The following is a 24,663-nucleotide window of genomic DNA, read 5'->3' as shown; positions in this document are numbered from 1 at the left end:
GGTTAACAGACAGACTAATCCCAGCCAATAATAACAGAAAAAGATGAAGTGAYTACAAAAATCAATTCATTGCTACGCCGCGGTGATGTTTATTATCAAAAGGAAAAAAAAAAAGGAAAAAAAAAAAAGGGCTGGAAAGCAGCTGCTGCGTGCAAAGCCCCGGCCAGCTCCTCCGCGTGCAGCCCCGCGGAAACCGAGCAGGACGTRTCTTTATTTAAGGAAGAGCGGAGMGCGCTGGAGCCGCCGCACAGGCCCTGGCCATCCTCTTCCTTGACGGAGGACATACGCTTGCATAGGACCAAGTGCCAAAACAAAGAGGGTTTTTTTTCATTTCCAGGGTTTGTTTTTTACAGGGATAGGACTGCTATCAGCGCTTCACACGGCGGAAAGAGGAAGGAAAGTAAAAGGGAGGCAGAGAGAGCAAAAATCGCCACAGATAAACCGTGCCTATAGATAGAGCCTGGTATTCTTTGCAGGATTGCTCTGGAAAAATAATACTGTGGTTTCCAGTATGGAAATGGAGACAAGAATCTCCCCTGGGGAGAAACTGCGTTTAGCACATTCGGTACGAAAAGCCACGCCGAGCGCTGGTCCGCCGCTTTTCTTCTTAATACCTAACGAGCAAAGGTGTTAAAAATTAAAGCGTAATAGGAATAACGCAACATTTCTAAGCGATCTTCCTTGCCATCTGTCAGGTTTGCAATATTTTCAAACTACTCGCAAGCGAATTACTAATTCATCGCCACATCCCTCTTCCCGTCGTACGACAAAACGACAGGACACGACGCAGTACGTCGAGCCCCCGCCAGGAGTTTGTGCGTTTGTGCTGAACCATAGACCGGYTGTTAGCGAGTGCCAAAAGGGTTCCGGCAGCTTTCCTAAGGATTTGTCAAAAATAAATAAATAAATATTTTTTTAAAAAATAAAATAATAATAATAAAAAAAGATTTATTGCAGGGGACCAAAGCATCACGGCTTCCCCCCCCCCACAGCATCTCCGCGACTTGACGAGCACCGCGCTTTTTCCTCGATTACCCAAATTACCTTCTGATGGGCTGGCAGGTTGCTGATGGCTTGGCAGCTACCGCGCGCAAGGCTCCCCCCTCCTGCTTCACGTCTCCCCCGGGACCACAGGGGACGGCTCTGATTTACAGCCGGTCCGAGCGAGATCGGAATCAAGCCCATTAAATCTCGAGCGGGGGAATTAAGCCGGCGTCCTCCTCGAGAGAAATATCCAAGCTCATCGCTTTTTGTTTCCTATCTTTTGCACAAAACTAATGGAATCGGTTTATTTGCGTCAAATTTCAGATTAAAAAAGATCGCTCCTTTTGCGSGTGAGAGAGCAAAAGTAGAACGAAGTCACCCCGGTTGTTGTCATCCGTGGGTTTTACACTGTCCTACCCGCCTAGGATAAATAATTAACTAGCTCTTCTATTCTGTAAGCTCTTCATACAACTTAGTCTGCAATTTTCTGCTTTTCTGCCCCCTTGCTGGTACAATTAAAGCTTGCGGACAGGAAATATCGGAAATTCTTATTTTCTCAGTGGAAACCTCTGGTGCTTTGGACCGCACCGAAGCCGCGGCTCTTCCGGATGACGGAAGGGTCAAGGGTGGGACACGGGAGCCCTCGGTCGAGGAGCCTCGTGATTTTTWAGCGTGCTAAGGTAATTCAGGACGGACCGGCACCGCCGCAGACCCGGCCGCGGGTGTCACCCCGAGGGTAACCGAGGCGGGTCCGTGCCCGGCTTGCTCTCCGCTCGGCTCTCGCAGGATCGAGCGCAGCAGCGCGCACGAGCGCGGGCGCTTTATCGGGCGCTTTGGCCAACCGGACGCCCAACGAGGCACGTACCAGCACCCAGCGCTGCCCCGGCGGGTGCTGCCGACCCGGCGGGAGCTCAGCGCGACCGCCGGGAAGCCAACGCCTCTCCCGCTCTCCCTCCGCTCTCCACGGGCGTTTTGGTACGGGTCAGATCCTCAGCAGACATAAATACGCACGACTCCATTAGAATCGGCGAACCACGACAATTTACACCAGGTGACTATCTAGCCCTACACTTTTGATGGCTTTCTAGTTTCAGATGGGCTGGAAAATTAAGATTTCTCACTTCTAAGTGCATTCCTGAACCTCTCTTCTTCCTAATGCGTTTGCCCTCTTCTCCCTTCCCTTTTAACCTACAATTTTTCAGGTCGTTTAGCTCAGAACGCAAACATAGATGAGTTATTAGGAGTTGAACACTGCCAACTGTGCGTGTAATCTGACTGTTTCACAGCGAGTAATAAGCATATCCGCATTAACAGATATAAGGAACCAGAGTTCAGAAAGACATGATATAATTGCAGAGGCCTAAGCAATCTAGCAAGTAAATAGGCTTTTGCCYGACAACTTCTAGCCACTTTTTCAAGTACTTTCAAGTTGAGGATAAAAGTTGAGAGCAGCAGAAAGGGCCAGATCAGTGGAATTAACTATAATTTCCTATACTGCCACCACATCATCAGGACGAAAAGAGAAGATCACCTAAAGGGGAAAGGGTAATAACGAGCCTTCAACACGTCATATACAAAATACTGCAAAAATGTTGAGGCCTGGAAAAGGGCTAGGCTAAAAGGAAAAGGGTGAGGGTTGCACAGGAGTGGAAAAATAAGAGCTGACCCCTAAAGAAAAAAAAAAGGAAAGAAAAAAAAGCGTCATTTATTTTAGATGAGCTGATCCTCCAGGCTCAGAATTTAACTTGTTCTTACTGCTGTTTTATTACTTTCCTCATCTTGCCATGACAAGCCTAATGATTTTTGCAAAAAYGTACGGTGACAAATCTGCCCCTGCAGGTGGTTTCACACATGCTACGTTCCTAACGGACTTTGAGCCCGCTCCTCGTTTTAGGTTTTGGGTTTTTTTTTTTTCTCTCCTTGTGCTGTACGTCCGCGTGGTTATTTTTCCTTYCTTCCAGAGAAATATTAAAGGCGAGAAAGTGAACATCTTGCAAAAGCCTTGTTCGGTAGGACCCAATCTGCCCGACACCACCGCTCGGCCTGCGGAGCTTCGTCCCCGAAGCTCTCCCCGACGGTGCCGCCGGCAGACCTGCCCTGAGCACTGACCACGTGAAGCCAAGGGCGGTCTGCCCACCTTCCCGGAAAAYGAGGCTTCGTTACTCCGAATCGTACTCCTTAATCTAATTATTACYGAGATCTACGGATGGGAGTAACAACAGCTGTTGCGCAGAGGCTGGGAAAAGAAAAGGTGGGGGGGGAGGGCGAGATGGACTTTATAAACACTTATAACTTCTAAAGATTATTCCTTTTGAAGCTAGACATACATTTTAATCAGCTACTTTAATCATTATTCATGCATGAATTATTAATCAGTCCCCTTGACTAAAAATATCGTTTCCAGCTTGCTGCAAAAATACACACGCAAACATGAAAAAATAATACAAGAAAAGGAAGATATTCCACATCATTAGCACCGGAGCAGCGCCTTGGTGTTTGATCTTAGTTTAATTATGAACGCCCGCTTTGAAAGAACATTTCCACGCCACCAAGTCAATAACGCCGGCACGCGCGCGCGCGCTTGGGCGCAACGTACAGAAGAGGCGGCGCGGTCGACGGCTGGTTCTGCGGCAGCTTCACCCACCGGCCGGTCCGAGCAGCGCACGCGCCTAAGCCCCCGCGCGAGTGCCTGCCCCGGCGAAGGGCACCGCCGGCCCCTTTGAAAAGGAGCAGTTCTGCAGCTTCACGTCGCCGCGGCACCGGCGAACGAACCGGCGCTAGCTAAGGAAAACGCGTCCAAGACGCAGCTTGCGCCTCAAGTCACCCGGAGAGTGAAAAGCCAAAGATTAAGGCAGGATAAACGCGGCTCTGAGCGGGACGCCGAACGGCCGCCCGTCCGCGGCGCCGGCGCCGCGGCACCTCCTGGGGCTCCGGCTCGGCCGCTCGCTCTTCACGCCRGCTTCCGAGGACTTGCAAAAGGTGCAAAATGCCGCAGCAGCAGACGGAGAAGGCAGAGCCCCGAAACGCACAGGCAAGGAGAAAATACCGTGATGTAAATGGATGTTCGCTTCGCCGTACAGTTGCTACTGAGCCCCCCAAAGGAACTCCGGACATTCAGGGAAGATGCTGAACTTGGGCGCTTCTGGCTTCTCGGGACCAGGATGGGCTCCTCTGTTGGCTTTTCCCTCGGACCTCCAAGGAGGTATTGCTGGCTTAGCTTTGATCGTGGCTGGTGTGCTCTTTGAGGTCCGTTTTCAGCAAAATGGGTTGGTACATCTCGCTCCGTCGCTCACCCAGAAAAATCCCCCCGGGACGCCGGGCTCGGCACGCTCGGGGCACCTACGCRCCGTGCTGACTCACCTGCTCATAAAGCACAGCGAGCGCGGAGCGCATTCAGGTCAGGTTTTTCCAAGCTGGCATCATACGCAACACTTTTGGTTGTTATTAATATTTCATTAATTTCCCAGCTACTGCAGTTTTCCCTTGAGAGATCATTAATAAAATACCACCCAAATCAGCAAGAAAACAGTCAAAGTGACCAAACTACAAAACAAGTTTAATCACCTTGGTGCTATACCTTCACAAGCACTGGCTTTAATTTAAAGAATTGTGTAAACCAAGGTTTGATGATTAGGAGAGGTCTTCGGTTTCCCACGGCTTGTCTTTTAAATTACCTCTCTGATTTTCCCCCTCTTCCCCTGCTTTGCGTGGAAGAGGAGCAAAAGCAACCTAACGGAGCGCTGCTGGGAAGGTTTCAGCAAAACTTCTCCCGCCCAACGCAAAGAGCTGACGGACGGGGCCACCTCGCCAGCACGCAATCTGCGCAAGGAATCCAGGGCTGCCCCAAAGGCTGGATAAGGAAAGAAATGAAATTGTTCAACCACCTAAATCCTAGTATCTGAGGGGATGGAGAAGCCCAGATAAGAAAGATACTGTTTCCTTAAAAATACATACACACACACACACACACACACACACACACACACACACACACACAGTGGCAGTATTAAGCACAACGTCTAATCTGCAGGAGATGCATGCTCCTTCTGGCAGGCTTTCCTGGTTTCGATCCCTTCTAGAGGTACCATCGTCATCTTCAGTCAGCTTTGAACCACAGCACGTGTGTGAACAATATTTATGAAGCCAACCAAGTTCTTCACGTGATCGGAAGCGAGCAGGTACTGAGATGCTTCAACGCTCTTCCATCTCTTTCCTTGCAGATGATTTTCCCAAATTTCCTCCCCGTTTCCTCCACCTCCGCATGCCAAAACACGCCGTACTCAACCGCGTAGGACAGAAGACAGACAAGTGACTCCCCAGCGCACCTGTGCTGCTTGCATTTAAAAACAAATTCAGATCTCAGTGATTTCAAATCACATCTACCAATCACTACAGAAAAGACGACAGCACTTTTTTCTCTTAAGATGCATTAAGTCCTGGCTTCCAGATTAACTAGGTACGTACCACATCCCTGCCCTTTTCTTCAGAAAGGGCCGCGGGATGATGCCCTTCCTCTCTGAGGAGGAGCCTGCGGGAAGGGAGGAAACCAAATGGAAAGCAAGCARGCAAGGGGAAGGCATTTCACACTTYTGCACCGATTTCTTTTAATTAGGCCCTTTTAAAGACGTAACACATAAACCACACACGTGGCACATGCGTGCGCACGGGTGTTTATATGTGAAATTYATTTTACAGATAATTTCTTTGAAACCCCAGCAGAAGTAAGCGTAAAACGTTGAGATAAATTCACGCGTATGCACAGGTCACCCTGCTTTAAAATTTSTTTGCCACTGGAAGTGTTCTCAGCTTCACCGGGAAGTGATTTCCCACACAGCGGGCGCTACCAAAAGTTACTCTTTTCAAGTCCAACAAAGGCAAAAAGCAGCCGATTTGTTACACAGGGAAGAAGCCGAAAAGTAAGCGTTTCTTCTGCCAAGACAGAGAGAAAGTCAATATGCGATTCTTTGATGCCTCAGCCGAAAAACCTGGATCTTTAGCGACAGAACGGTGGAACCATTTTGAAAACGTACAGATTTTTTTTTAAAAAGAGGCAGCCAGAACATAGAACGGCAAGAGACTGACAGGCGAAACGCAGAAATAATCGTTGCCATCTCCTTTAACGCCTAGCGTGACTTCGATCTTCTTCGCTAACTCTCGTGACGCAAGGCAAAATCACYTCCGACGCAAATTTGCATTCATTTGTCGAGTTAGACCCCAAAGAACAACAACAACAAAAAATTTTTTTAAAGGAGACAGTGGACAAAACGGTACTAACCAAGTGGGAAAGAGATCCCAGCAAGTAATTCTCGTTACCCTTCTCACCAAGTTACGTGGACCTCAGCTTAACCAGAAGAGAGCGTTCGCCGCCCAACGCAGCTCCTCCGTGCCAGGTCCCCTTGAGATGGCTGAGGAGGAGGTGCTGCGTTTGGCGCTGCGGAGCCCTGCGCCTGGTTTGGGTAACGACACCAGAAGACGTAGACCGAAGCAGGTTCAGAGACGAGCCACAGCCACCAGCGAGCCCCACGGAAGCAACGCCGCAGAAATCCGTGGGCCTGCTCGTAGGGGCAGGCTCTTCACCGTACCTTGCGGCACTCGCTGGGGCCASATTATGTAAACCCTCTCTGTTCCCAGCTGCCACTTCGCAATTAGGGAGCTAATGAGACATTAATTCTTTCCCTAACGTTGCTGCTGTGGTCTGAAGGGTGACAGCTAAGGGACTGACCCATATGACCAAGGCTGCAAAGGGAGATGATTACCGAGCGAGACTCATTAGGACAGAAAGGAGTTGGGGGGTCGTAAAAAAAAAAATCATAAATGGAAAATAAAAATGTTCTTCTAACATATAATTTGGTCTCAGAGGAATTGCTGTGCCTGAAAGTTACACACACAGCAAAACGTCGCTTTCTTTTCCCCATGGCAATCACCGCGCAGATGTTGACTTCTATGCTGGAGAGAATAGTTTAGGCTTCTTCTGGAGTCAAGAGAGCAAAAATGACCTGACCTGCTTCAGGTACGTCCTTCGGGATGCTAGGAGGACACAAGGCCTCCTTCTCCCATCTGGCTATAAAAAGGTTTAGGTAACTACCTCYGAGATAGATGCAAATGGTTGGAAGGTCAATCTTATGCTAGCTGACCCAGCATCCATGCGCAACCGTACTAAGAGTGGGATTTTCAAAACTGCTCAAGAGGCATCTAGTGACATTTCCACGAATGACTCCAGCAAAGCACAAGCATGCCAGTGTGGCATTTTAGAAAACCCTACTCTCTGTGCACAAACATTAATTTGTTTCATCCCGCTTTTACTACGTGACAAACCTTAAAACATTGCGTAGGAGATCCTAAAAAAAAAACAAAATATCAAACAGCAATTTATGCAGATTGCTACGTTAACGTTGGGAGCACTGAACTCTACAAAACACTCGGAGATCTTAGCGTCCTGTCCTGAGCTGGCTCTTGAAACACTCCTTGAAACACAGGCGCGAAGGACCTAGCACAGCCCAGAAGGGTATTGCAACAACCCTCAGCAGCGCGCGCAGGGAAGGAGGCAGGTTCGACACCTACCTCCAAAACGGCCCAAAGCAAAGCTTAATCACCAGGCGAGGCTACGCAGTCTGTAGACACCAGCGGATACAGTACTTCCCCTCGGCCTTCGTTTCCACAAAAGTCTAAATTCTRGTTAACGGTGGTTAAACGATAAACTCACCCGCTTATGACTACTCGGCCACGACTGTCTGGATGGAAAAGACCTTGAAGTACGTAAGAAGCACCCACATGTTTTGAAAATCTCAGTGAAGAACTGAGGTTTTATTAAGAAGCATATTAAAGCAGCTGGACATAGCGGAACAATTTTCCAGTCTTAATTAGAACGGAGAACAGTGACCTGCTTGCAATATAAAAAATATACAYAGCAATAATTTACAAGACACATTAGCACACCATGGCCTATGCAAACTCCAGGTCGAGCTGACTGTGAACCACCAGYACAGTGCCTCTTGCTGATGCTCAGAATATGCTTTTAATATGCTAAATGTATCTTTAAAAGGATACTAAAAGCCTCGCATTTGCATATTCTGGATGATTTTTGAATATATGATCAGTGCAAGACAGGCAGAGATTGGCTGTCTTGGCCTAATTAAAAACAAATAGCGTAGCATATTGACCTAACTGAAAGTTTCTTCGTCTCGCCTTCTCCTGTTCTTTCTGTTACTTTGGCTGGRGCCACTGACGACAGTCACGCCGAACTCCCTTTACCAGCCAGCAACGCCGGAGGGGCAGTTCTTCATCTCAAACTATACTTCCATTTTGCTAAAAGTTGGCGTAAACAAAATATATAACGACTTCCAGTGGGATGACGTATTCAATCCACTCTTCTGATACCTTTTGMGCTCAGGAACTGAGCGGTCTTCTCCAGCCGAGGACCAATACTTGGTCTACCCCACCAGAGGTGTCAGAGACGATCTCCAAAGTGTCTACGCCCAAAGCCACCCACTGAAGCACCTGGAAACAGTTTCTCCAACCATCGCAAGCAAGAACTCTGATTTCTGCCTAAATTTTCGCTTCTCGCTGTGGACAGCTTACACGATTATTACAAAATGCCACTATGCAGGGGGGAGAGGAGYAGTAAAACCAAGCCCCTCATTTGCCTTGGTGGTACTCCCCTTCCAGTCTCTGCCTGCCCCTCTCCCCAAGCTGCTGTTCATTAAATTAGGAAATAGGAAAGGTGAGAACCATAAATCACTGTCTAATTTATAGCTTTCTATTMACAGCATCAGAATTTGTAACTACTTTTTTTCTAAGGCATCACGCACCTTCTCACTTACATCTTCACTATGCACCCGTGGAGCGGGGATTTAAGTCTCTGCCCTCAACGGAAAACGTCTGAACATTAAGTCCAAGATAGGGCTTTGCGTTTTGGGGTTTTTCGAGCAGGGTCTCGATGCCGAGGCGCGTTATGAYGTGGATGTGAGACGTAGATCCTGGTACCTTCCGTAGCTCTTTTTTAAAGCGTATTTAAACTCAAAAGTCAGGCTTTCCTCTTGTGTTAGCTAGCTAGCGACRTAATCAAACATTGGAGCCAACGCTGACAAGCAACATAACAGAAGAGCACGTTGTCACAATCTCACTATTAAATTACTGCTATAAACATGTGTTAAATTACCCGAGAGCAAGCCATCAGATTTTGCTAAGTGACGCCCCTGCCTCCCTGCTAAGAACCGAGCGCTTCAAGCCAGCGGGCACTGCGCGCCACGTAATTCTGGTTGGGGGGGAATCTGTCAAATTTAGGTCTTGCAATTTAGGTGTTGCAAATTAAGCTTTCGGGGGCGTCCTATAAACACCTCCCAGGTTTCTCACGTATCCGAGCCGGCTGGGAACGAACCGCTCGCTTCCCAGTCCAGCACTCCCAGACAGGGAAACCGCAGCCGACCGTAATCTTCAGCCCCTGGCAGAGAAAAACAYGCTTTCGATCCTTGCTGAAAGCACGACTTCTTGCGTCTCTAGCAGCTGACGGTCTTGCACGTACCGAGTTGTTTTCTATTCTGTTTTAAAATAAAAATCGCCAGCTTCCCCCGCCGAAGGTAACCACCRCCTTCGCCGGCTCAGCTCTGTTCAGGTCCTCCCTAAGCAAGGGGTGGGGGTCCCAGCTTCGTGCAGCACCTAGCCCGGCCGCGGGTTCGTCCGCGCGCGGCCCTCCGCGTAACGAGGCGCGGGGAAGGAGGACGCGTCTTCTGCAAAGCTCCGCGCCGGGCGCTGTGCTTCAGCCGCCGCTCCAGAAGGTGCTGCTCTGCGCCCGCGGCCCCGAAAGCCTTCTGCAAAGCGGGGCGCCCGCGGGCCCGTCTGGAAGAGGGCCCTCTCGCCGCTGCGCGTGCGCGCGCAACACTGCCTATTTCTGGACCGCTTGCACGCCCCGAGGACAGTTGTCGCCACCTTCAAAAATAGCCCTCGAGGAAGGCTTAACCCTTCGCTGGCTCTAGGTGCAGACCCAGCTCGTACTGGCTTCTCTAAAGAAAAGTAACTGCGGGCGGTCAGGTAACGGGGCACTAACCACGGGACCTCGAAGTCTCGAGGACGGGGAGAACGCAGGGAAGCCTGCGCAAAGAAAGTTTAGGGTAAGAAACGCAAGGAATCCGAAAAATGAGCGCTCCTGCGCGCACGTGGATGCTGTGGGCAACCAACCACAGCTTCGCGAGGGTGAAACACGGGGAAGCGCTAGAAATCAGAGCGAAAGTATCTCCGCCAACGCCGCGCAGAGGGCTGCAGGTGCCCGAAGCTGCAACGCGAGCGGTGCCGCGCTTCGTTCCTTCTTTGCAGCGTCACGGCTATTCCGGGGCGGCGCAGGCTCAGCGCCCGCGCCGCTGACGCGCAGGAAATAACTGCCGCGGCGGTAATCTGAGCAGACCACTTGAGCAGGGATGCAGCGTCTGCCCCTCTTTTGAAGATAAGGCCGTACGCCGAGATACCAGCGTTAAAACGCGATGGGCTGGCCGCAGGACGGCGTCGGAGTAAGCGACTTCTGAGCCGCTTGCAGATTYGTAATCCCTCCGATCCAGCCGCCGCTCGCCCTCTCTATACGTTGCTCCGCTGCAACTCTTCCCCCGCTCGGCTAGCGGCGTTTGCGGGAGCAAAGGCGAGGTAGTCGAGGCAGGTTTGCACGCGGCTGCGCGTTTTCGTGGAAGCCCTTCACGCGGCCGCAGGAACAAGCATCCCCCCGCCTGCGCCCTCCGCCGCGGCCGTGCCTCAAGAAGCCCAGGCCGGCGGGTGCCGCCCGACTGCGGCTCCGGCACAGTTTTCGTCCACGAGCGCGTACGCAGGCTTATCGAGTCATAAATCCGGAAAGCAACGCGGTCAGGCCTTTTCCAAATTCAGCCGAGTTCCGTGAAACCTATYTTGTTAGCCGAACAACTGCAAATGAGCAGTGCCCGGTGACATTTTATTACATTTTCCCTTATTGTACTTCACCGGTAAACTGTTCTCGCCAATCAGCGTTAAACTATCAGAGAGACTGCTAAAGACATTCGCCTAAAGAAACTATAGGTAAAAGATTTGACCGTCTGTGTCTACAAAACGGGCTCCTTCTCATTTTTCAGTGCGGCTGAGAGTCCCGATTAAAATAATAAACCAATACGACGATCAATTAAGAGAGCGGCAAAGTAGGTATGCTAACCAAAACTAGCAGCCGTACTGTAGAAATAAATCAAAATAACAGCGGCACTAGGAAAGCAGCAGTTTACGCTGAATGCTGGCACTAAGTATTCTCGAAATTGATGTTTTACAGTGATGCTATTAAACGTATTTATATCGTACTGATGAGGAAGGGGAAATCATCAAGGATCTTTATTTTTCCAGTAAATAGTCACAAATAACGACAGCCCGAGTACCTGACCTGATAATTCGCAATTATCCCCGTGTCGCAGGCGCCTCCCTTCCCACCGAAACGCCCACGCTTTCCGGGGGGCATTAACGAGCAGCACCTTGGCAGGGCTTTCCAAGGGCGACCGGAAAAAAACGGGAGCTGAAGAATAAAGTACGCTGATATTTCCTTCCAACGCCTTTCCGCCAACCGCGGCGCACGCCTCACCGCCCAAGAGCGAGCCCGCGCAACGCGCGTCTTATTTCCGTCTCCGAGCGATTACCGCGGGCTCACCCACGCTGCCTGCCTGCGACTCCTATATCAGAAAGAAAAGGCTAGACTCACGGTCTGATGCAYTTCTGATATATTTTCAGTGTTAACCAAAAGCCAGCCTCCAAAAGGTCTGTCCAGGCATCAAAACAGAAGACGCTCACCCGCACAAAGTGAATATTTGTAGGGCGTAAAGGCAAACAAACAAACCGCTCCGCGCCCCGACTCTGCAAACACTGAAGCAGACGTTCTTGTAACTATTCAGGAAACTGTATTTTAGTAGTACTTTCCTGAATTCACCTTCAGCACTCACTTCTCTAACCCCTAGCCCTGTGCTCTGTTGAACTGCACCAAATAACAGAAGAGAAGACAGAGGATGCTGTTTTCTCTGGGGATGGGTCTGCAGGCCCACGCTCCTCCAGCCCGCGTTTCTTAAACGCTGTGAAAAGATAACCTCATTAATATCACCAAGCTACCCACAGGCCAAACGGATTAGGTGCCTGAACCGTCCGTTTGAGATGCAGGCACCAGGGAGGAAGATGGCAGCAAGAGCATGGACCGGTGCTTCGTGGTAGGCCATCAGGAGAAGGCGAGAGGAGGAGCGTTTCCAGAACAAGGGCTTTCCCACTTCTTTTGGCTCTTTCATAGATTAAAGTCTTATGTGAGCACCTGCTAACTACCCCAAACCCTCCAAACACCCACCGTACGCGTGTATGCGGTGAGGTCCGGTTGACTTGATTCGGTGTCAGTCACCGGATGAGACAGCCGGTCCCGAACGCTGTTACTTTACAGAGCCTGCAGCTCTGGTACTATCCCAGCGCAAGGAGGCTGTGGCTCTCAGCTGCTATGCAGTTTTTAAGTGTAATATGGCAGGTCCTCCTTTGGCTTTCCTGCGTTGCTAAGGAGCGCACGGTTCCCGTCCCAGACCTCACCGAAATCCTCACCGCAATCAYACAGTCCCTCGGACGAACGCGTTAATTAAAATGTCACCACGACACTTCYTTCCGCATTAGAGCACGGCTTTGTTTTTACAAAAAGCGGGGAGAAACCCAGAAGCGGGTTATGGGAAGATAAGAGCATTACTAATTACATTCTCCACCTTTCTGCAAAACGGCGATACTGTCGAAACGTAAGCTCTAGCACTAGGTCCAGCGCGAGGCTGGGCAGGGGGTCCTGGGTGCTGCCCAGCTCCCCGCGCGTGAGCAGAATGGCTTTATTGAGTGGTTTGTGCCTTTCGGCTCTCAGCCACAAGGCTCGGGCAGAAGACAGAGGCTGATTTAATGGAGAACGAATGTAACGCTCTGCAAGCAGCTTGGACCGCACCGATTAATCAATTATCCAAGTATACTCCCCTTTGAAACATTCATTACTATTTTAATCGTTAATCAACTGCTTGTTCCACGCGCCGTGCGGCTCCTGCGTTCTGGTCTGTGCAAAGAACAAGATTCACTTTGCAAAGGAAGCACATCGCTTTCGGCGCCAAACGTGAAAAATYAGAAGCGTGCTGACCGCCGTATAGCGTGAACGACCTTCTAACTAACGGCTTACGCGCCGCAGCGGCGCTTGCCGCGGCTTTGTTTGATATACCCGTGAAAAACCTCTATTGCGGGTTAGTAGCAGAACCTGATCTGAACAAAGTTTTCACCTGCGTGTCTCAGAGCACGGCACATGCCTCYGAAACTTCCACAGTCAGATACCGTGTTTCCTAAAGCCAAAAGYGACTTCAAGCTGTGATTTTCCTTCTTTTTTTTTTTTTTTCCCAAAGGATTAAGAAACTTGAAAACTGTTTGCCAACACCTCTAAGTCTTTGCCTGTATCGGTACCCTTTCTCCCCATCTTCTGGCTCTAAGGTCGGGTTTAGGGTACCTCCACAGCCAGAGGAGATAGCTCACCCCAGCAAGGCCTGATCCAAATCCCATTTAAGCTTAGGGAACCTCTCCCTTGACTTCAACGGGTGTTGGAGTAAGTCCGTAACTCTCCGTTTTTCATTATTGGATCCCCTTCACCACATCGCCATAATATTGGTGGCCTTAATGTGACCACTTCAAGCCCTATCAGCCTCTTTGCCTCTACAGGAGTATCACATATTTCTTCTAGCTGCGGAGGCGTTTTGACACCAACCACGCCGAACCACCTTGAGCAACCAGAAGCTGGGAAAGGTCTTTTCGTTAGACAAGACCCTTCATTGGTATGGAGTAAAGGAAACCCGGTGTCAGAAAACGGGGAAAAGCAGAAGAGGGATCTCAAACTGCAGGTAAAGCAGATCAGAAAGTATCTGCAACAGKCAGGAAAATGCACGTGCTGATGACAAGTCCAGTGTTTGATGTGCACACACATTTCACTGTCTAGCCTTTCATCAAAAGCCTGGATGATCCTTTAGAGATGCGAGATGGAACAGCTTAAAACGGTCAGTGACCACAGAAAGGATTAGGCACATTATTACCTTTTTAATCCACAACATTTACTTTTTCAGGATTTATTAGAGCTAATATAAAAGTGATTAGTGTTCTAGTTTTGCCAAACWGAGTAAGAGGTTGTTTATGACTCCATTCCCACGCATGGCCTGTAATAAACAGATAGTGCTGCCTGGAAAGCGGCCAACAACATAAAATTCCATCATCTACAGAATATTTACAGAAACACAGATGACTTGTGCAATTGCTAATAAGCACCTGGGCCTTCTAAATGCTGAAGTATGCCACATCACCCCACCCTGCAAGCACACAACAAAGACGGTGTGGAAAGTCTTTTGGCTTTTTTTTTTTTTTTTGCCTTTGCTAGACACGCGCTATTTTTAAAAATGTGGGATCGCCAGCCCCAAGCATTCCAGAATCTTGACTCAGCCCCCAAAAAGTCATGACTGAAAAATGCTGAGATGTTAAAAATAACCAATGTTATTTTCTGAATGTGCACTCTAGCTTCTGGGAATTCAGGATTCATATTTTTAATTTTCCCTCCACATTCGTGATGTCTAGAAAACGATTTTATTTTTAAACGGAAGCTGAAATTCTCAGACCACCACAAAACTTGGCACCCAGAGCTTAAAGAACCACCCTCAAATTAACTTTCTCAAACCTCCGTATGTAATTTTAGATGTTAAACCTCTTTTTCAGAATAGCATATGAATCTGAGGCTTCAGGGTTGTTTGTCCAACCCTTTCCAAACTGGACTTGGGTTCCTGAGAGCATACCATCCCGAAAGGTATTTAGAYGGCTAAACCCTACTGATTTGAGTTCGATGGTTCCCTGTTTGAAAAACCGTGGCCCTCACTGCCACAGGGGCAGGCGTTTTAGGTTGTTGGCCGCTTTTCAAAGCCGCGCTTAAAAAACATCGCACCAGCAATGAAATAGAAGAAAGCTGGTAAGCTAAAAGGATGGACGGACACATTTAGAGAAAGAACAAAATAGAAACATTTTCTTTTTCCTRTCCTTCTATTTAGACTGAATAAATCCGTTTCTAACGGTGTTYGGAGAAGACCCAGATAAGCGGAATTTGTTCTTGTTTCAGAGCTCTGCGATTTCAAGCAGAAGTTAAGTCTCCTGCAGCTTTGAGACCAATTTGTAGAGTGACAGGATTTAGGCGATTCAGAGAAGTTCTGGATACTTCTCGCCTCTCTGACGCCTAAAATCAAACCAAACTTTGGAAGCATGACGGCAGAGCGCTGTCGGGTCTTTTATTCATCAGCAAACGTTAGCTTTTCGGAGGCAGAGGCGTGACGGTGCGCTTCAGCCTTCACCGCCGTCAAGCGCGCACGCCCCGCTCCAAGGACGTTCCCCCRCGTGCAGCTCAGCGCCGCTCGCGGAGCCCTCTCCTCCCCCCTCGCCGGGCGCGTGCACGACCCGCGGCTCCGTCTCCATTAGGACCTCCTCCGCAAGACAACAGCGCAAGCACGGGCTGCGCTTTCCAACCACCCGGCACGCGGGAGGAAAACGCAAAAGGAGAACAGTCAAGAGCTGCTCGCTATCTCGCCCCCGCTGAACCGCCAAAATTTCTTGGGGAGCTGTGAATTACCCCCCTGTTGTTCTTGCTACGTTACTGTCTTGAAGCGGCTCGTGCCTCTGTTACTTGGCTGCCTGCTTTGCCCGCTCTATCGGTTTTGCTGGGTRATGTGTAATTAAAAAAGCCTTGTTTTACCACCTCGCTCACAGATCTTTCGCGATAACACAGYAAACGTGGTAACAAGAAAAACACAACATAAGCTTCAACCACCGTAGCTTCCTTACACCCTTATTGAAACTTTCCCTCTGGAGTAAGTGTCTCTTCTCAGAAATGGGTCTGTGCTACAAAAGCTATTATTTCTTTCCTGGTGACATCAGCTTTGTTGAAAACAGAAAGCAGAGAGACTCTGAGAGCGGAGGAGACCAGGCAACCCTTCCCAAACACAGGGTTAGGCATCTCCCAGGAGGTGCTTCACATCGGGAGATACGCCCACAGTCTGCGACAGCAGATTAAAGATGGACAACATATTCCTCGGTGCTGGGCTAGATACTCCACAAGTATTTGTTCCAGTGAACAAATTCCTCCTGGCTATCCAGGCACCTGGAGAAGCTCCGAAAGGCCRAAACAGCTCTGCACCTCCTTCCCTGTGCTGTCAGCACCCTGATGGTTCACACTAACCTTCCTTCTCTCCTCCCGGCATGGCTGACTCCTCTGGTCTCTCTTTCTGGCACGGCCTTTTTGTCTACCACTGCAGCTAGAGCTCCTGCCCCTGCTCTTCTCGTGTCTTCACGCCATCTCTTCTTTCTGAAACAACTTCACCCTTCTCAGTTTCTTTCCAGATTCTGCCRCGTGATTACGTCTCCAGCTCACCACCTCTAACCATGCCTTTCTCCTCCACCTCCATTTGGATGCCTCCCCCTTATTACATGTCTTCGCTCCCAGGACCTTCTAGAGCCTAGAGGATGCTCTCATACACTATTCACGTCTTCTCCCTCCTGCCTTTGGTAAGCCTGTGATACCACCTTTCATCAAACAGAAGATGCTTTTTCAAACATCTCTTGCTCTTTCTTTTGTGCTGTATCTCATACGAAGATGTGAGCAATTTATTTCATTAGCCTCTTCCAAATCATTTACATAAACCTTTCCTTGGCTTGATAGAGAAGTGAAACTTGGCTACTTTGTTAGCTAGGGATATGCAAAACTGATGCTCCTCATAAGAAGCTGCGTCTCCTTGTGTTTTCCTTTACCCTCTCTCTGGGTCTGTTGATGGCTGCTTGTCTTAACCGCACTGAGCTATTTAGGGCAGGGGTCTGTTTCATRTTGTTGTTTTTTCTTTGCTCCTCTCCTACGAGTTTCTGGGCCATGACTGGGACTGCAAGTGCTGCCATCAGTATGAAGGATGAAGCCTCTGCAAACTTAGTTGATGACCCTTGCATTCCAGAAGAAACAGCTCAGCTCTATAGGTTAAGGAAAGTCTAAACTTAACCGCAAACTTATTAACTTGAAACACGAACAAACCCCCCAATTTAGAAACGTCTATGAAAAAAACTTCTCTCAACAGGTAAGAGAAAGCTTAATGTTTATCAAGAGTAAAGTTACAAAAGACAGTGCTATTACGGTTTAACACTAGCCCACCACCTGAGCCAYGGTAATAATAACGTCTAGTCTTCTCATGCAAAAACAAGACAGCACGTATTTCTGTAAGCCATTTGGGGACCTAAGGAGCACGTACAGCGACAGTTACCACGGCTCAAATGCTGAGTGATACCTTACGAATCCAAGGAGACTCGTGAACCTGCGGTAACTTGTACACCTGCAATTACCTTCCCATCCTATCTTAAAGGTGCAGAAGGGAAAATGTGGCCCCCATAGCCATCCCAGGTCCTAGCTCAGGAAGATGAGAGGTTTGATTTTAATTCCTTTTATACCCTGCTAGCAGAGCAGAATTTTGGCTACAGCCTTCATAAGCTAAGTTGTTAGTTTGGGTGCTTAACATTAGCTTTAGATGGCTGAAATAAGAAGAATCTGTCAGTTAAATCCTTCAAGGAACTCTGCTACGTARGACAAACAAAAGCGAAGCTCAAGCAAAACTGAAATATCCTTCACGAAAAGGAGAAAAACATTTGCTAAAGGGCTCTTAACTGTTCTGGTTGGCTTTCAGAGGCATTAGGCAAGCCTGCAGAGAAGAAGGTTTCTAAGTCTGCTGCTTCTCTTTCTCTATCCAGACAGCAGCTAACAGTGCACTTGGGAGCAGAACAAATAAACAATCTTTTCCCAACAGCTGCCTCGCAGAAAGATGTCTACTACGGAGTTACTTGGGCAATGCTAGTATCACATCACATTCAAAATCAGGGACAAGGTTGGTAGGGTGCCAACATCACGGCATTACAATCAGTAGGGCCAGAGATACCTTTTCCTCTCAATTTACTTTTTATTTCTAACATTTACTCTCCCCTAAGTTTTCCTACAACTTCTGGTCAAAGCAGTAGAGACAAGCAAGCAAGGCCTAATCTTCACATTGGTTTACGCTGGTTTAACTGAGATCAGTTTTGAAGTCAAGTCGGTTTGGCAGGTATGAAATCCCATGTGCATGCACTTAGCTTARTGCACAGACATCAGTTTAGCTCATCTGAGTTACTGAAGCAGGCTAAATCAATACAAGCCACTTGGTAAATGGATTTAAGAGTACATTCATGTGGGGTTTGCTTCAATTTAAGAAGTCATGTTAAGGAGCAATTTTAGTTAAACCCCAAATAAGCTCTCTGTGTTGGCCATCCTTAAACTCTAGATTATGACACTAATTACCCTTATAGGAAAGTGAGCGTGGAGGAAAGCAAGCCTTACATCCCTGAATGGCTTACCTGGAGCCTCTGCCTCACACCCTGCAGAAAGCAGGTGTGAAACCAGCAGCCAGAACCTCCTATCATAAACCTCCCATTGCCGGGTCTGCAAAACCACCACAATGCAGCGTCAAAGCACGTAAATGCCGGTCACACGCCGAGTCCAGGAGAGCCTGCTACCCCCTCCAGTAGCTTCTGGGACAGTGCAGAAGAGCACAGCTCCCACCGAGGATTTGCCTGTGCTGGGCACGCAGCAGTCAGAAGCACCACGGCACCTTCTTGAGCTGCTCTTGAAAAAGCCTTGGACTTGGTTTGGATACCGACGAGGCACGTATGAACAGAAAGTCCTGAAATGGCCTTARAAGGTGGGCAAACAGCCCACCTTCATGGTGGCAAGTCGGTGCTTGCAGGGGGACAGAGTCCCGATTCCGGAGCGGCAGAGGCCACGGGGAAGTGCCCTGAGCAAAGGAGGACACGGGCGGCATCGCCGCTTCTTCCTCGGAAGCAGAGCAGGGAGATCAGTCGGGTCCGCTGACAAAACAGCGATTGCAATTACACGTTTTTTCCATCTACACCAGAGGCTAAATTAACAGATTAATGTTTGCTTCCAGGCGCCGCTACCAGCCCGAGGGGGAAACGGAGCGGAAGGAGGTCCGCAGGGGCCAGCGCTCATTCACACTGTCGCTTTAGTCAGGTTTGCTCAGCCAAGCTTGGGTTACCTCTCCAAACTTCAAGGCCAGCTTCTAGTAAAAGCATTTCTTCTTAAGGGAGGGGGAGGAAAAAGCCTAAAACCGAAGCTGGGTTATGATATTAATGAACACTGCCTTCCTTTGGGAAGCTGACGGCTTCCGAATAGTAACTCGCGAGCACTCAGCTCAGAGCGCCCCGAAGCCTTGCTCCTGGATGAAGCCGGCGCTGCGGCGAGGTTCACCGAGGCCTCGTGGGGCTAACTGTGCGCCCGCGGCCATCGAGACGTCCCGCTCGGCTCTTCCTCCCGCGGACGCCGAGGAGGAGGAGGATGCCCTTGGACATCTGGCCGAAGAGTAGGACGACAWCTCCTCTTGGAGGAGGAGGTAAAGGACCGGCTCTTTGGGAGAGCCAGCGGCGCGTGGACCTCCTGGGAAGGCAGCTAGGGAGTTTATCCTCACCCCGAAGCAAAACGCGGCTCGTGCTCAGCCTCGGCTGCAGCTTGTCTGAAAGTCCACGTGCATACMCCTGCTCCACAACCAGTAGCCGGTCCGCTTAAAACTTAATCTGTATATTTATATTCCACAGGAAACATGCCTACAGCAAAAGACGTATCCTACGACTGACACTGGAATTAAATTTGAACAGAAAACAGCTTCTCCAGCCTCTAAATACTTCCAAGGTTTTGAAAGCCTCCTCTTTCTGAGACAAGTAAGCAAGTCAAAATCTGAAGGAAAGGAAAACGCAGTCTACCCCGGTAAAAGATTCAATTATTGCCTCAATTAACTCAAAGTATTTCAAATTTGTTTGACTTGAAATTTGTAGAAGGTGGTATAAAAAAGTTGCTTTACATCATAATCCATGGGTTTTCATTTTTAGCGCCTTCCAAAGACGGGGCCTTGACAGCTTCGGCACTTTCTCCCCTTGGATTTAACTCCTACCTCATGGCAAATCTCCCCGTCAAGGCACAGATGTTTTTCAACTAAAAAAAAGAAAGAAAACATTTTTCAAAAAATATAAAAAAAGCACAACTAGTGCTAATTGCAGGCTGTACGCAGGAGACCGGAGCAGAACAGCTTTTCTCCTGCCGCGCAACCATCTCGGCAAGAGCACCCGGCCGTCTCCAGGTGAACCCGGCCTCCGCGTCCTGCCCTCCGATCCCGGAGCCCCGCGGCGGCTGCCGAAGCCGCCCGACCCGCCGCGCTGGAGCCGGCTCCCGGGGCCTTCCGCAGCCTTTCCCGGCTCCCGCTCGCCGCCCCGCGATGCCGCTGACGCCCGGGGCACGGGGCAGCCTCAGCCCGGGCCGGCCGCCGAAGACGTGCCGGSATGCAGACGGCTCCGTACGCCCGCGGCTCCTAGGATATAGGGCACGGAGCGGCCCCGGGGAGACGCTGAGCCTTCTTCCGCAGGGCGGGCGGCGCCAACTCCTGCAACAGCCCAGAAGGCACCCGGAAAACATGGACGAGAAGGGAACACGAACGCCGGATCCGCTTCTAAACCTAACGAAGAACCTTCTCCTACCTATTTTCCTTCCCATCAAGCAAGATTTCAGGGTTTTTTCCACCATCACCAACCAAATCCCTTGGGCTGCAATATGCATTTACCGCTTGAACCTCYGCTGTCTCGATTTAACATTTATCTGCGTTTTCGCAAAACAAGCAAATAAGAAACTGCAAAATTTGCTGCTTTTACGTGTTACGGAACTGACCCCGGCTACGTTCGTTTTACTCTAATACGTTAAGACTTTCAAGGGTTACGCAGACACGTGCAGGGGAACCTCTGTCCCCAGGGCCAGCCCGGGAGGTTTCTGACGCTTTCGTGCGCTCGTTGGCTGAGTGCTTTATGACTGCAAGTGAGAAATGCATTTTGTCAGGCAGGATTTTTTGCAAGCGTCACCACCGGTGCGTTTTAGGACCYGCGTGCCACAGCGGCAGAACTCCCTCTAAGGCTGGCAGATACCRTAAGCGAGAACGGACAGCCGAGTGGGGTCTTCTGCGTGGCATAAAACTCAGCGCCTTTATAGCTGCCGTTTCTTTTAYGGTGCGAGAGAGGAAAGCCAAGCATTTACGGTTCTATTTAAATATGAAAACCTGACCGAGATCTCTACCAATAAAAGYACAGCTGGTAACACCATGCTGAAAGTAATGCAATGGTACTCGATSGGAGGCTGCAACCCTCCCTCTGGTTAAGGCTGAGGATAACCCACCGCGGGGAGCAGCTTCCTCCTGCAGGTAGCACAGGAGACACCGAAGAAGAACAGAGCTCCCCAGACTTCTGCAAACGAGACGTTAAGGCCCAAAAAGGCGGTTCTTCACGCGCAGGGCAGGAGCGATRCTCATCCTTTACTCAACCGGAAGAGATGCACCGTGCAAAGCCAACCTCTGGAAGCCTGCAGCGGGGACCAGAAGTTTCAGGGGCAGAAGCCGTCAGGGACTGCTTCATCTTAAATCAAGCACAAATCACTGATCGCTCGYGACGTTAACGCGGAGCAGTTGGTACGCCCAGGGAAGATTCAGGCACGGCCGAGGTATCGCCGCCTCGCGAGAACCACCAGCTCCCACGGCCGCCAGTTATTTCTACGCAGCTATTAAGGCTAAGAGTACGTTAGAAAATAAATCAAGTATTAATGTGCTCCCGGGAGAGCATCTGCAAAAAGCAGCAGGTTGTGGGTTAAAACAGCCAGGTGCATCTTAACCAGTATACAAAATGAACCAAGAGCAGCTACTAGAGAGACTCGTGAGCCCCGGCACATGCTATCTAGAAAACATTAAGGGCACTTTGAAGCACATATTGGCTTATATTCAGCACCCAGAAGCTATTATAAGYGCTCCGTGGAGACAAGCTCACATTACGAGGGTGCTTTGCTTCCAAGAGACAACAACACGTTTTGAGCCAAGCAATCCCATCAGAAGGCTTTGTAAACAGCTTAATCAGGTGAAGTGGCTGGGATCACCTCACCCTGAGAAAGATTCAGAGGCGGAGCTACGGCAGGTTTTCTCCCGTCGTTTGAAAGCGAAAACGCGCTACTTGCTAGATAGATCTGGTGCTGCGCCTATCAATCATCCGGAAGGGGCTTCCAGGGAGAACCTCCGGAGTCAACCTGAACAGGAGCACGGCAGCTGGCTCCAGAGCAAAATCTTGAGCCGGGAGCCTACAAGGTGAGATCTTTTTTTTTTAAAAAAAAAAAAAAACGTTACTGAGCAAAAGCACTGAAAATGCAAGCCCCACCACCCGGCGTAGCAATAGTCTGAGCCCCAAGAGGCAAGAGTTTCAGTCCTCCCCTGGCCTTAGCCACACATCTCCTCTCTGTCTCAGTTTCATCCTGCCTGATATCCTTTGYAAAGCATTTTGAGACCCATAGACAAGCAAAGGTGTACAAAGGGCTAGGTAATACTATTAGTGCATGATGCTATAGCTCTGAGTTATGTGAAGGCAGAGATAGCCACAATGAACATCCTAAATCACAAGAATGGGAAGAAACGTGGGGAGAAAAGGAGGAAGAAATTGGATTATGACAGTGATAGAGAGAAAAGAAGTAGATGGGAGGGCTAGAGAGACCTTAGGAAGCACTCTGATACCAGCATGACGGCCTCAGGAAAGAAAATTATTAGAAAACTAACCAGAAGGAAAAAAAAAAACAGCCAGAAAGAGTCTGCCAAACCCATGTTCTGTTTCCAGGTTCAGCCTCTACAGCCGGCTCAGATCAGGGATTTGTGCTCTGCATTTAGCCACTAGCAGAAGCGAGTCCACTGCACGATCGCAAAAGCCTACGGTGGAAACGACCGCAGTTGATATCCTCTCGTCMTAAGGGACCAGGTGCAAAATAAAACACTTCCCGTGCACTCTCTAGAGAAGCTGCCTGCATCGTATTAAGTAGCAGCCCAGTGATATTTAGCCAACTTTTCATCTCCCAGACACCATTCACGGCAGACTCTCCGCTGGGAGAAACAAAATCCTGATCTACACCGTATCGTGATCCAGCCCCAAACTCACAAACGAACGCAAAAACGTGGATTTGGCTTAAGAAAATAAGCGTTTTTCTCTGTATACATAATACGCTAGTTTTTTCTTTGAAAAAGGAGTTCTAAAATTAAATCCATAAACGTACAGCCTGCCCTCCACCAGCGCAGCAGCGACGGTGACGGGGGCAGCAGCAAGAGCGGAAGACAACCCAATTACCTTTGGCAGGGATGCGAAAGTTAAACTTCCTTGCCAGAAAACACGCGACACCTGAAGCAACGTACGCACAACAAACGAGGATTTTTAGGAGACCGACGTGCCCTGCTTTTTCAAAACTAAAAACTCGGAATTTGTCCRCTCTCGCAAGAATCGCTTTTGTCTCAAATACGCTCCGGGCACGAAGTCCACGTACAGCCTTTAATCAAAACTGAAAAAAGTACTTCTGCAAAGTGAAAGAAAAAAAAAGGAAAAAAAAGGAATCGAGTTAAGAGCTGCCCAGGGTCTCCAGCGTGCACAACCRCCAGCCTCTCCTGCTAGCTCTGTTGTCCACAGAACGCAGGGACGTTCGGCCAAATACTCAATAAGCTCTTTTTTTTTTTTTTTTTTCTCGCGACTAATCCACCACGTTCACGAGTTTCACTTACCGGTCAAGTTCTTCAAGCCGAGTTCCCTGAGTCCGAAGTTACCGTCCTTCCTGTAGTTGAGAAATATCGCCAAAGCGTATCTGTCTTCGTAGAGCTTGGTCCCACGAACGATGCGCAGGTTCTCCAGGGGCAGGTACTCAAACTGATTCAAAGCCACCAAAACGTAGCCCGTGACTTCTCTGATAGACTGGAAGAGACACGGGAAGAAAGCACGTTAGAAACRGTCCGGTTTTAATCGCTCTGCCGTTTCTCATGCCACGGCCGCTTTCGGAAGAGAGTCTGGCGCTCGGGGAAGAACTTGCAAAAAAAACCCTTTTTTGTCTTACTAAATTTATCGTGTTTCTGTTTCAACTCGAGTTTATCACAGATACCAGTTTGCAACGGAGAACGTTAAGGAGCAACGATTTTTTTCCCCAGTTTTATTAAACTCGAGCGCAAACTCGCGGCCGGGGCAGAAGAGGCAGCGCGGGATGATCCGGCGTAGCTCGGACTTAGAGACCGGGTCCGCGGCCCCCGCACGACGCGGGCGGAACCCGCCGCGGCCGAGACAGGACCGTCCGCGTGCGCTTCGTGCGGGATGCTCGGGGCTGAGGCTGCAGGGCTGCACCGCGCGGCAAGCGAGCGCCCTCCGGAACGGGGCGGGAAGGCAGGAACGGAGGGCAGGTTCCCAAACAAATAAATCAATAAAAAGCGTACCCGCGTCACCGCCTTTTTCTGCACTTCCGAATAAACGACGCCGATCGCTGAGCATCTACAAGATTCGGCCTTAGGTTTCGGTTGAGGCGCTGCAACGCTTAAACGGACGCGAACGCTTGGCGCCCAGACAGAGCCCGTGTCACTACAGGACTCTGATGAGAGCCCAGGGAGTTTTGCTCGGTGGAGATGCACGGTTCAGCAGCTCAATATTAAGTGCAGAGCTGCGTTAYACCCGGGGACTGTGACTGCACTATAATCAGAAGCTTTCTGGCGTTTTCGTGATAGCTCTTCGCTT

The 24,663-nt window shown here is 49.5% G+C and overlaps 1 protein-coding gene across 1 annotated transcript in view; it reads right to left on the bottom strand.

Annotated features, from left to right (window-relative positions):
• The window catches only part of ERBB4 (erb-b2 receptor tyrosine kinase 4), a 300,889-nt gene that overhangs the window by 233,210 nt on the left and 43,016 nt on the right, over positions 1-24,663 (bottom strand). Inside the window, exon 3 of the mRNA XM_085299544.1 lies at positions 23,673-23,859. Within this exon, the coding sequence (XP_085155670.1) occupies positions 23,673-23,859 (187 nt within the window). The remainder of the gene's footprint in view (positions 1-23,672; positions 23,860-24,663) is intronic.

This window comes from Rhea americana, unplaced genomic scaffold (assembly GCF_003343005.1).
Source record: "Rhea americana isolate MKP2758 unplaced genomic scaffold, rheAme1 scaffold_15, whole genome shotgun sequence".
In the NCBI taxonomy this organism is placed as follows: Eukaryota; Metazoa; Chordata; class Aves; order Rheiformes; family Rheidae; genus Rhea; species Rhea americana.
This window is presented reverse-complemented; position numbering and strand designations above follow the sequence as displayed.